Source organism: Fukomys damarensis, unplaced genomic scaffold (genome assembly GCF_012274545.1).
Source record: "Fukomys damarensis isolate Sample0158 unplaced genomic scaffold, DMR_v1.0_HiC HiC_scaffold_3, whole genome shotgun sequence".
Classification (NCBI taxonomy): domain Eukaryota; kingdom Metazoa; phylum Chordata; class Mammalia; order Rodentia; family Bathyergidae; genus Fukomys; species Fukomys damarensis.
Genome location: NW_022900915.1, coordinates 17,602,693 through 17,614,636, shown reverse-complemented (window position 1 = coordinate 17,614,636; position 11,944 = coordinate 17,602,693). Strand labels below are relative to the sequence as shown.

At 50.6% G+C, this 11,944-nt stretch overlaps 1 protein-coding gene across 3 annotated transcripts in view; it reads right to left on the bottom strand.

Annotated features, from left to right (window-relative positions):
- Positions 1-136: 136 nt before the first annotated feature.
- LOC117287290 overlaps positions 137-11,944 on the bottom strand; it is a 14,128-nt gene continuing 2,320 nt past the window's right edge. Inside the window, exons 2-4 of one of the 3 annotated variants that reach the window (XM_033767216.1) lie at positions 11,716-11,775; positions 11,361-11,609; positions 137-747 (exon numbers count right to left, since the gene is read on the bottom strand). In XM_033767216.1, the coding sequence (XP_033623107.1) occupies positions 571-747; positions 11,361-11,609; positions 11,716-11,775 (486 nt within the window). In that variant the 3' untranslated portion in view covers positions 137-570. The other 2 variants (XM_033767214.1, XM_033767218.1) reach the window with 2 other exon arrangements.

Genomic DNA, 11,944 nt, shown 5'->3' with positions numbered 1-11,944 from the left:
TTTTTTTTTTTTTTTTTTTTGTACTGGGAATCAAACTCAGGACCTTGTGCTGGACAAGCAGGCAGTGGAACCACTGAGCTAAATCCCTGGCCCAACCCAGGGCTTCTTGATCTCAGCACTATTGACACTTTGGGCCATAAGTCATTTAAGTCTTTACCCTGTGCATTGTAGGATGCTTAGCAACATCCCTAGTCTCTAATTAGGTGTCAGTAGCAGTAGCAGCAGTTGTGACAATCAGAAATTTTCAGACACTGCCAAATGTCTTCTGGTAGCTTCTCTAGTTTAGACCCACTGGTCTAACCCTTGGAGGGGACAGCCAGGACCCCGTGGGGATGCCAAAGATCTTCTGCAATAGTGGGGAGGAAGTTTTCCAAAATAGCTCTGTCCCCAGCTGTCTTGAGTTCAGAAGAGTGGGAGATGCCCCCTACTCGCATGGTTCAAACTGCCAGGTTGGAGTAAACCATGCTTGCCTGAGATGGCAGGGTTGTTGGCGTCACTGCTCAGCTGCCCCAGGCTTGGTGCCAACACCTCTTCTGAGGCTGAGTTACCAGGGTGGGGGAGTAGATGAGGTCATGGGGCGACTCGGCTGCCTAGGTGGCCTTCTGTGCGGCCAGTTTGAGATGGGCTGCCAGGATGGGTGATCAGCCTTGTCCCTTGGTACCCTGGTAATAGCTGTGCTGCCTCCCTCGAGGTTGCTGTGGAACTCGAGATGGGGCTGGCCGGGCTCAGAACCTTCGGGCTGACTGCCTGATGGTAGGAGAAAGATTATGGACACAGGTCCAGCGGGGCCAGCCAGCTGACAACTGGGCCACCTGAGCAGAGCTGATGACTGCCCCCTCCAGGAAGGTGGCAGGGAAGATGCTGTGGCCTGGCTCAACGGTGCGAAGTATCCATCCCAGTGCACAGCCCTTGAAACAGGACTGGGAGGGCACTTCCTCTGGAGCGCTTTTCTTTCTGCCCAGGCTTTAGGCCGGCAGAGGAAGGACAGCTCCCTGGTACACAGTCTCACTGCTGCTAAGTCCCTACTTCTGTCTAACCTACATCCTTTCTTCCTAAAACATCAGCCTGACACTGGCCTCCATTCTCTTGCCCTACAGAAACCGTGCCCCACACTGCTGGTCCAGGGGCTGGGCTGTACTTCACTCCTAGGGATGAGAGCTCTCATCAGTGGGGAAATCTCAGCTGCTATGCAGGTGGACGCATGCCTGTGTGAAGGAGGCTGAGGTGCCTATGTGGACAGGGCCGGGGGGATGGAAAGGGGCATTGGTGCCAGACAACAGACTGCCCAAGACCCACTGAACTCCCTGGCACCAGCCTAGGGGGCCCCAGGGTGGGGAGGAAGGAGTGGCTGGGGAGGTGGGCAGCAGCTTTGTAATCAGAGATGGGCCTGGCTGGCTAAAACTGCAGCTTAGGACTAGAGTTTAAAATAGTGCCTGATCAGGTTCAGGTCACCCACAAGGTGTGGCCAGAACCATCCAGCTCAGATTTCTTGCCTTCCTTGATGATTTGGCCGTGGAGAGGGGGCTCCTGAGACAGATGGACCTCAGCAAAGGGGTCCAGGCATCCCGTCACTGCAGTCCCCTACCAGGAACCACCTTTGGTCTCCTCCCCGTGCCCCCCCCATGACACTGACTTGCTCCAGTCAGGCCCTGATATCTTCCCTCCTCTTCAGTAAACATTTATTTAGCACCAAGTGGAAGACAGGCACTGAGCAGAGCGTGGAGATGAGTGAGGCCGCATCCCTGTCATAGCCCAAGCGTGTGCAGGAGGGACAGGGATCAGTGGGCAGGCGTGATCGTGCCAGTGATCTGTTTCTTCCCTGCCCCAGCTTTATCCCAAAAGGTCTAGGCAAGGGGCAGAAACATCCCTGAGGCGTCAGAAAAAGAAGAATATTAGACCTCAGATGAGTTTCCCACCTGAGAACATGAAGGTTACTGCAGTAGGGTGTGGGAGTGTCCTCAAAAGCTAGTGATCTGGTATGGTGCCATACACCAGCACTCCAGGAGGCTGAGGCAGGAGGATTGAAAGTTCCAGCCCACCCTAGGCAACCTAGTGAGGTCCTGTCTCACAATAGAACATCAAAATGGTCCAGGAATGTATCTCTGCGTGAAGACCCTGGGTTCAAACTGCAATAGGAGGAGGGCTGGGGATTTAGCTCAGTGGTGTCACCGCCTGCCTTGCAAGCACGAGGTCCTGAGTTTGATCTCCGGTACCAAAAAAAAAAAAAAGCCCGCCTGAACACCTCTCAAACTGCAATATGGAGCCAAGGTATGGTGGCAAATGCCTGTGATCCCAGTGCTCGGAAGGCTGAGTCAGGAGGATCGCATCAAGATTGAGACCATCCTGGGCTGCATAGTGAGTTCAAGGCCAGGCTGAACTATATATCAAGACCTCATCTCAAAAAGTCAAACTGCAGTATGGAAAAAATAGAATAAAAAAGCTCACACTCCTGGGTTGGATTTTCAGTACCACAAACAAATAATGCTCATTCTCCTGGCCAAGGCACAGGTCTGAAGGTATATTTTGGTAATTCTCCTGTGTCTAAGTAGGGTACCCATTTTCTTTATTTCTTTGTTTTTTTTTTTTGGTATCAGGGCTCAAAACTCAGGTCCTTGTGCTTGTGACGCAGGGAATGGAACCACTGAGCTAAATCCCCAGCTTTTTTTTTTTTTTTTTTTTTTTTTTTTTAGCTCTTCCCTTCTGTTCAAATCCCCTGTTTTTTTTTTTTTTTTTTTTTTTGGAGACAAAGTCTTGCTATATAGTTTGGGTTGGTCTTCAACTCACTTGAACTCCTGGCTGACCTTGAATTCTCGGCTATCTCCCTGTCTCAGCCTCCCCGAGTTGAGTGCTGGGATCACAGGCATGCACCGCCATGCCTAGCAAGGTGCGCATATTCTCAGGCTCACCTGAGGAAGGAAAAACACTTCGACAATGAAAAGCTCTATGTAACCATCATCCCCCTGCTCCATTCGTCCTTGTTTGGGTCCCTGAGTCCCCAGGGCCTGAGGAGTAGGGGCTGTCCCCACTCTGCCCTTTCTTTCCCAGTTGTAATCTGGGTGAAGGGAGGTGGGTGACACCGGAGGCCAAGCCAGCTGAGTGGATCTGCCTGGAGCAGTGGCCGCCTTCCTGACAGAGCTCACATATATCTAAAAAGTCATCTTGTGTATCTTAATGACTTCTCAACAGCCCCTGATTGAAGCATGCCCAATTTAGCCATGCCGTAAGTAACTTTTTATATTTCCTCAGGGAATAATTTCACTTATGAATCTTTTCTGAATCTGCAATCTCGATTAAAAGTTGATGTTTTTTTTTTCTGTCTCCTTGGCTTCTGAGATGCCTCCGTAGTGAAAAGGGTGTCAGCACCATCCATCCTACCTCACTGGCCTGTCTGGAGCGTTCTTCCTGGGTTTGGGGGCCCAACAAGGTAGGGGTCTTAATGGTTTCCTGTCCATATACCCCATATCGAAGGACCCCGTAGTGTTAGTTGGGGGCACTGCCTAGCCCTTCTTCCCTGAAGGCTATCTCCTCACCCCTATAGTTCAGGGATTTTTTTGGTGTGTTTGTATGATGGGCGGGGGTGAGTCAGGGCCTTGCTATGTAGTTCAGGCTGACCTTGAACTCACTACTAACCCAGGCTGGCCTCCAACTCTCAGTGATCCTCCTACCTCAGCCTCCTGTGCGTGCTGAGTGTTGGGATTACAGGAATGTGCCACCACACCCGCAGATCCAATTCCCGCAGTTTAGGAATTTGAGGACCAGGGCTGAATCCCTTCAAGGGCTCTGCTTGGCTCTAGAGCTCAAAATTGGATCAAACCAGTTCCTGTTCAGGTACTGCCGCCGTACCCTGGGGAAGTCACCTTCCTTTCCAGAGCCTCAATTTCCTTATTAGCAAAATAGGAATAGATTGCTAAACAGATTATCTCCCAAGCAGGTAAAGGGTTTCCTAACAGTTTTTGTCCCTTCTGGAATTGAGGTTGGAAAGATGCTGAGGGTCCAATCTCCATTCTGAGCAAAGTCTAGTTCTTCACTGCATTTATAACGTAGTCCTGGTGAGACCCCTGGGGGAGTAGGTGGCATAATTATCTGGAAAAGTTGGGGCTGGGACTTCGCCCAGGGGTTACCCTGAGGCCCATCCAGAGTGTCTGACTCCTCAGAGAGGCAAAGGTCGGGGCTGCAGGGCTTCGGAAAGGAAGGCTGGCGGCCAGCAAAGAGCAGCACTTAAATTTGAGGGAAGGGCCATCCCTGCAGAAACACCCCCACCCCTCCCACTCCAGGTGATTGGGGAAAGGACTTGCCCAGGTGTTGGGACCTCTGCCTCTGACCTCTGACCTGGGGGTATCGCTCAGGCCAGAGTCAGACTGGGGGTGGGGCCCAGGGGATCCAGCGGCAGCTCTGGGAGTTAAAGATTTACAAGGGGCCCCTTCCCGAGGCCTCCCTTCTCCCAGGCCCAGCTGGCAACCCGTGACTGCCCAGGCAGTGAGACACAAAACCAGTCCCACCAGTTCAAAGAGCAGTTCATCCCGGGCCCCCTCCAGCTGCAGCCCGAGCACCCCTTCTCTGTGGAGTCTCAGGGCAAAAGGCAGAACAAGGTCGGGGAGGGGGCCTCTGAGCCCCTAGCCTGAAGAGAGTTTGGGTGATACCCAGCCCGTTTGAGGATCCTCTCCCTGCCTGTCTGGGCCTCCGGGGCCAGATGGGTGAAAGGAGGCTGGGCCCCACCCTCCACCCCCAGCAAGCCTTCCCTGACCACCCCGCCCTAGCCTGCAGGCCTTAGGCAGAGCACTTTCAGGCCAGGCTGGCTTCTCAAAACCCAGAGCACCCCTCCCCCAGGCGCAGGGCCTCTGAGTTTGGGACAAATAAGGCTGTGTCTGCCCCCTTTCCCAAGGCTCCTCCTAGGTCTACCTCCCTCTTCCTGACCCTGAGGGCCCTGGAGCCACAGCGTTGGCCTTTGGGAGCACTCAGTCCCATTCCCACAGGACCCACAACTGAACTGAGTGTGCCTGTGCAGAGGGTTTCCTTTAGGGGCATTCCCTCAGACTGTCCCTACTCCGTCTACCTTCCACTTTCAGGCTGAGTGCCCTGTTGCCTGCGAAGCGTGTGTGGCTGTCTGTGGCTATCTATGGCATGTATGCAGACAATCCTGGGCATGAGGGTATGTGAAGCACTGGGTGACCTGGTTTCTAATCCCTCCCAGTCTCTGTCCCCAGAACCATTATTTTGTCTTGTTTTTTAAGTAGTTCAGGCTGGCTTTGAACCCACTGTGTTACCCAGGCTGGCCTCCACCTCACGGTGATCCTCTTGCCTCGGCCTCCTGAGTAGAGATGACAGGAATACATCACCACACCCAGCTCCCACAGCCGTTCTGTTCTCCACTTGGAGTCCTCCTTCTACCCTCCTAGCTCTCCTCCTGTTTACACAGGTCAAGGTCAGGCATGAGCCACCAAAATAATTTCTCAGGACTGGGCAGGCCTGGCTCACTTGGGAGATAGATCTGGCTTGTTTGAATTTTTCCTTTAGTTTCAAAGCTCTTGCCTTTCAAAGGTCATAGGCTGTGGGTAAGGGAGACTGATCCAGGGTCAGTGGGAGGATTCAAACCCCAAAAGCCTGGGTCCAGTCTGGTGCAGTTAAGCTCCTCCCTGCTCTGCCCGTTAGGATTTTAGCTGGGATCACAGTTCAGAATGACCCATATTAAAGACTGCCATCGACGCCTTCCTCATAAACTCAAGGGCCAGAATCCGGTCCCTGGTACCAAAAAAAAAAAAAAGAAGACTGTAGTGTACTCTGTCCCAACAGGCAAGATTGCAAATACCTTTGCTTCCATCTTTTTGTGACACAAGTGAAGGGACTGGGCCTAAAAAGGGTTCCTAAAACCCTTAGGCAGGGTTCTGGACTGGCCATCTTTTGGGAAACCCTAACTCCCATACCCCTCTCTATACCGCTGTTCCCAGTCACTGGATGTTTAATCAAAGAGACATTAGCTGATAACAGTTGTAGAAAATGCTTCAGACAAGGCATGGATTAAAATCCTGGTTTTGTGAGCCAGGCATGGTGGCGTATGCCTATAGACCCAGCATTTGGCAGGCTGAGTCAGGAGGATCGCTGGCAGGTTTGAGGCCAGCCTGGACTACAATAGTGAGTTCAAGGCCAGCCTGAGCTACATACTCAAAAAATAAAAAAATTAATAAATATAAAAGTCCTAGTTTTGCTACTTTGTTTTTGTTTTGTTTTGCTTTTTTGAGACAGGGTCTCACTATGTAGTCGAGACTCCTCTGGAACTCACTGTTGCCCAGGCTGGTCTTGAACACACAGCAATCCTCCTGCCTCAGCCTCCTGAGTGCTGGGACTACAGGCATGTGCCACCAAGGCTGGCTTAGTTTTGCTACTTTGTAAGCTGGGGCCAATGGCCATACCTGAGGATTAAGTAAATAAATGCACAGGAAACCATTGGCACAGTGCCCTTTTCATAGTAAGTGTTCAGAAAGGCACTGGCTACCATTGTTATTGGTACCTACTTAGAACCAGGTTTCAGGCCCAAAGCAGGTGGGAAACCCTAGGGTTTCCTCTAGGATTTTCACGGATGGAGGTAGTGAGTGGATAGGAAAATAGATGAGCAAATGAAAGCCATTTCCAGGGCTGGGGGTGATGATAGGGTCTCGCTCTACAATTCAGGCTGGCCTTCAACTCACTGTGTAGCTCAGGCTGGCCTTGAACTCATGGCGATCCTCCTGCCTCAGTCTCCTGGGTGCTGGAATTACTGGCGTCTGCCACCATCCTTGGCCTGCCTAGTATTTGTGCAGCCCTGGGTTCAGATCCTTAGCAGCAGAAAAAAAGCTATTTCTATCAATGTGGTCCCTGTGGCCATAGTAGAAGACAGATGAGGGGCTCAAAATCAGATCACAGTACAGGAGTGCAGTGCACGTACTTCAAAGAGGCACCTAGCAAAGCGGGCTTCAGAGGCTGTGTGAGTTTTGACATCTGTCCTAAGCAAGTACCTTTTTTTGATTGGCAGAGGCCAGAAGTGGCCTTGTAGGTGTGTCCTAAACTCAGGCTAGAGTGACAAAGAAGGTTCCAGTGGAGGTTGTGGTACCTGTGCTGGTCCTCAGTAGGAGCTCATGAGGTAAGCCAGACCAAAGCCCTTCTAAGAGCCTGGGGCAGGGTGGCTCAGTGGCAGAGAGCAGGCCCGGCATGTGGAAGGATCTGGATTCCATCCCCAGCAATGAAGTCCTGAAAACCCAAGGAGGGTTTAGCTGTCTGAAGGAGCCAGTGAGGCCCAGGGACTATATACAGGGAGCGGTGGGCTGGCTAGGGGAGAGGGAAGAGGACCCAGTAGGACAGGAGACTGAGCTGATCCTTGGGCTCTGAGGAGTCACCACAGGACATGAAGCGCATGAGCCCCAGGTCAGACCTGTACAGAAAGATCAAGAGGATGGCAAATCTCCTCAGGGGTAGGAATCAGCTTCAGTGCTAATCTTACTTCAGTTTCCTCATCTAAAAAATAGGGATGATATAAGCAGTAATGAGACAATGTACTTAAGTGTTTAACATAATGCCCTGCTCAGGGTAAAGGCTTCATAAATGACAGGCATGAATATTATCAGCAGGATTCTAGAGAGCATAATCAGAGGTAGGTGTGATAGTTTAATGCCTGTAGACCCAGCACTCTGGGAGGCTGAGGCAGGGCCACAAGTTCGAACAACTTAGTGACTTGGTGAGACTGTTTCAAAAGAAAAAGAAAAAAGAAAGGGCTGAGGATGTAAGACAGTGTAAAGGCCTTGAGTTCAATCCCCAATACCGGAAACAAAAAAGCACAATCAGCCTGGGGGTAGCTCCATGACAGAGTGCTTGTCTAACATGCTAAGGCCCTGTGTTTGATTCCAGGTGCAGAAAAAAGACAAGGACAGAACCACATACAATTCCTCCCTAGAAAACAGGATAGGAGGGTAAAGGGGCTTTACCTCAAAAATGCTGGAGACTTAATTTTTTTTTTTTTTTTTTTTTTGGTATTGGGGATCAAACTCAGGACTTTGTACTTGCCAGGCAGGTGGTGGAACCACTGAGCTAAATCCCCAGCCCAAGACTTACTTGTTTAGTTGAAAGCTGATTGATTGGTTGAAAGAACTCAACAGCAAATTTAATAACAAAATGGGTGTGGTGACACACACCTGTGACTCCAGCACTTGGGAGGCAAGAGGATCTTGAATTGAGGCCAGCCTGGACTACATAGTGAGATCTTGTCTCCAACAAAGTTTAGTAACAATGTGAGGCAAGTATTCCTTTTTGGAGGTGGGGCAGCAATAGTGAGTGACTTCCTGTTTTTCTCTCTTTGAGACAGGGTCTTGCTATGTAGCTCAAACTGGCCTTGAACTTACTATGTAGCCCAGGTTGACCTCAAACTCTTGGTGATCCTCCTACCTCAGCCTTCTAAGTGCTGGTACTACAAGTGTGTGCCAACATGCCAGGCTCCATGAGTCCAATTCTTTTTTTTTTTTGGTACCAAGGATAGAACTCAGGCCCTTGGGCCCTTGTACTTTCAAGGCAGGTGGCAAAACAACTAAGCCAAATCCCTGGCCCTTGGTGTGGCCAATTCTGTCTCTTTCTTCTCTGCTCCCCCCAGGGGTTAGACAGGTGAGGACCTGAGTGTCTGCCAATTCTCATTCAGTTTTGCGATGCTGAGAATCTAATGCATGGCCACATTCATGCTAGACAATTGCTCTATCTCTAAACTGCCCGCTTAACTTCCAAGATTCACCTTATATTTCCCACCCCCATGCCCACGCTCAGAAAGTGCCTTACTGCTGAGCTATATCCCCAGTCTAGGATCCACTCTCTGAATTGGGCCAGAAAGTTGTTACTACCTCTTCCCAAGGAAGTCACCACTACTGAGAGTACCTGGGCTTCTTCCACTGCTGCCAGCAGGCACTTGGCCTTTGCCCTCCTGAGTTTGGGTGTGGGGATGAGGGTAGAAGTCTCAAAATAAGGGTTTAATTAATAGTAAGCAGTTTCCTATGGTTGGGCTGCTCTCCACTCTTTTTCACAGATTCCAGCATAAACCTTTTTTTTTTTTTGAGACAGGTTCTCACTATGTAGCCCAGGCTGGTCTTGAACTCACAGTGATCCTCCTGCCTCAGCCTCCCAAGTGCTGGGATTAAAGGCGTGCGCCACCACACCCGGCTAGCATAGACCTTTTTTGGGGGTGTGCAGTTTTTTTTTCCTTCCCTCCATACTGGGGACTGAACCCCGGACCTCTCTTTTTTGGGGGAGGGGTACCAGGGATCAAACTGGGGCTCTTGTGCCTGCAAGGCAGGCACCCAGGACCTCTCAAGCTACATCCTCAGCCCTTTTTGTTTTCTTAGAACTGGGGATTGAACTCAGGACTTGCACTTGACAGACACACACAGTGCCACTGAACTACATTTTTAGCCAGTCCTTATTTATTTATTTTTGGCACTGGGGATTGAAAAACCACTGGGCTAAATCCCCAGCTTTTATTTTTAATCTTGAGTCAAGGCCCTGTTGTACTGCTTAGGCTGCGCTCAAACTTGTGATCCCCTTGCTTCAGCCTCCCAGAATTCTAGGATTACAGGTATGGGACATCATGCGGAATGTCCTTCAATTTTTGTTTTGAGACAGGGTCTTGTTCTGTAGTGCAGGCTGGCTTTGAACACATTATGTAGTCCAGACCGGCCTCAAATGCACAAGGATCCTCCTGCCTCAGCCTCTCGAATTATGGGATTACAGATGTGCACCATCATGCCCAGCTAGAATGAGCTTCTTCTTCATTTTTTTTGTTTTTTGTTTTTTTTGAGACAGGATCTCACTATGTAGTTGAGACTGACCTGGAACTCACTATGTAGCCCAGGCTAGTCTTGAACTCACAGTGATCCTTCTGTCTCAGCCTCCGGAGTGCTGGGATTACACATGTGCCACCACGCCTGGCTTAGAATGACCATCTTTAAGAAACTTAGATGTATGGCTGGGTGTGGTGGCACACACCTGTAGTCTCAGCACTTGGGAGACTAAGGCAGGAGGATTTCTAAGAGTTCAAAGCTAGCCAGAGCTACACAGGGAGACCATGTCTCAAAAAAACAAAACAAAAACACCAAAAAGCTTAGATATGAACTTCTGGGAATGTTCACTGTCTTTTAACTGCTTCTATAGCAAGCACCTTACTTTTATTTATATGGTATGGTGCAGCCTTAAAGAAGCCTGCTGCCAGATATTACATGCCTGTAATCCCAACACTCAGGAGGCCGAGGCAGGAAGATTGCTGGGTTCTGGGACTACCCTGGGTTACTTAGTGAGTTGAAGACCAACTTGGAATACATAGTGAGACCCTATCTGGGGGAAAAAACAAAGAAAAGAAAGAAAACTGCTGGAGAGGGGCTAACTACCTCTGTAAGGGAACCAGTATAGCAGGTAAGGGAGGATAAGAGCACTTTAGCATTCTGGCAAGGAAGGGGTTGAGGAGGTATGTGCAGTGTCTGGAAGGCGTCACTCCTTGTAGCCTGGGGTGGCAGGAGTTGGGGAGAAACAGCACCACTCCCAGCCCTGGAAGGTTAGGGCCCTAAAGTCCATATAGAGAAAGCTTCAAGGGGGCGGGGAATTTAGTTCAGTGGTATCACACCTGCCTCACAAACACAAGGTCCACAGCTTGATCCTCAGTACCAAAAAATAAAACAAAAAATCAAAATTAGAAGGCTTCAGGGTAGTAACTGCTGGTCCCCAAAGACTCAGGCCCCATGGCCCTGGCCCTGCCTGGGTGATAGCCAGGCTGCACAGGAGGAGAGGAAGCAGCAAGGTGGGAGAGGGCTTTTCTCTCCCAGAGAGGCCTGGATGTGGGATGTGGAGGTCTCAGCAGTTAACTAACTCCCTACTATCTGCGCCCCGAATGATCTCCATCTCTCACTTAACGTTTAACCTGGGGCTGATTTCCCTCCCTTTTGAGACAGGGTCTCACTAGGGAGTTCAGGCTATCCTTGAACTCACTGTGTACCCAGGCTGGCCTCAAATTGGCAGCAATCCTCCTGCCTCAGGCTCCAGAGAGCATGGATTACAAGGGTGCACCACCACACCGCACCCGGCGTCAGCTTCTTAACTGCACTGTCCCTCACTCTTCTCCAGCTAGAGTCGGGGCTGTTTTCTCAGCATGGCCTAACTTTCAGCCTGCAGTACAAGTCTGCCCCCATGAATTGCCTTGCAAAGAAATGGAGAAGTTCCACTTTGGGATTTTCCAGTTTGAAGTCTTTGGCCTGGGGCTGTCTATGGGTCCCTGGAAGAAGACATCTCCAGCTGGAGGATTAACTCAGGCTGGGCAGATGGAGGGGCACTGAGGTAGTAAGGGCAGGGCTAAACTGGGCACCTACTGTGGCATGGATGAGCTTTCGGTCTTTGTTTTGGTACCAGGGATCAAACTCAGATCCTGTGCTTGAAAGGCAGGCGGCAGAACACTGAGCTAGGTCCGCAGTCCCTTTCGTCTCTTTAAACCTCATCTTTTCAGAGCTGCTGCGTTTCAGGCAGTTTTTAGGCTTCAGGTTTGCAGGCCATGGTCCTAGGGCTCCACAATGTAGTAGACCCAGGGATTGGGCTGGAATTTTCCCAGTCGGTCTCCTCACCTGTGGATTGGGGAACAGGAATCATCTTCGTCCCTTTTCTCAGAGTAGACCCACGGAGTCCGGGAAGGGTTGGGTCTTTGGACAAACACCTAGGCCTGACACGCACCTGAGCTGGGGTCGGGCGTTGCGGGCAAACCCTCCTTCGAGGTCCTTGCAACTTCTTGCCCTGTTGAATAGAGGACATAGGGAGGGCGGATTTTCCCGGAAGGTGCATGTCCAAGCTCAGGTCAGGCACCTCTCACTAGGGGCGCGGGGAGCGGGGGCGGCCCGGTGTTATCCTCTTTCATTTTTCTTGTAAAGTTGCGCGGAAGCAAAAAAAAAAAAAAAAAGGGGGA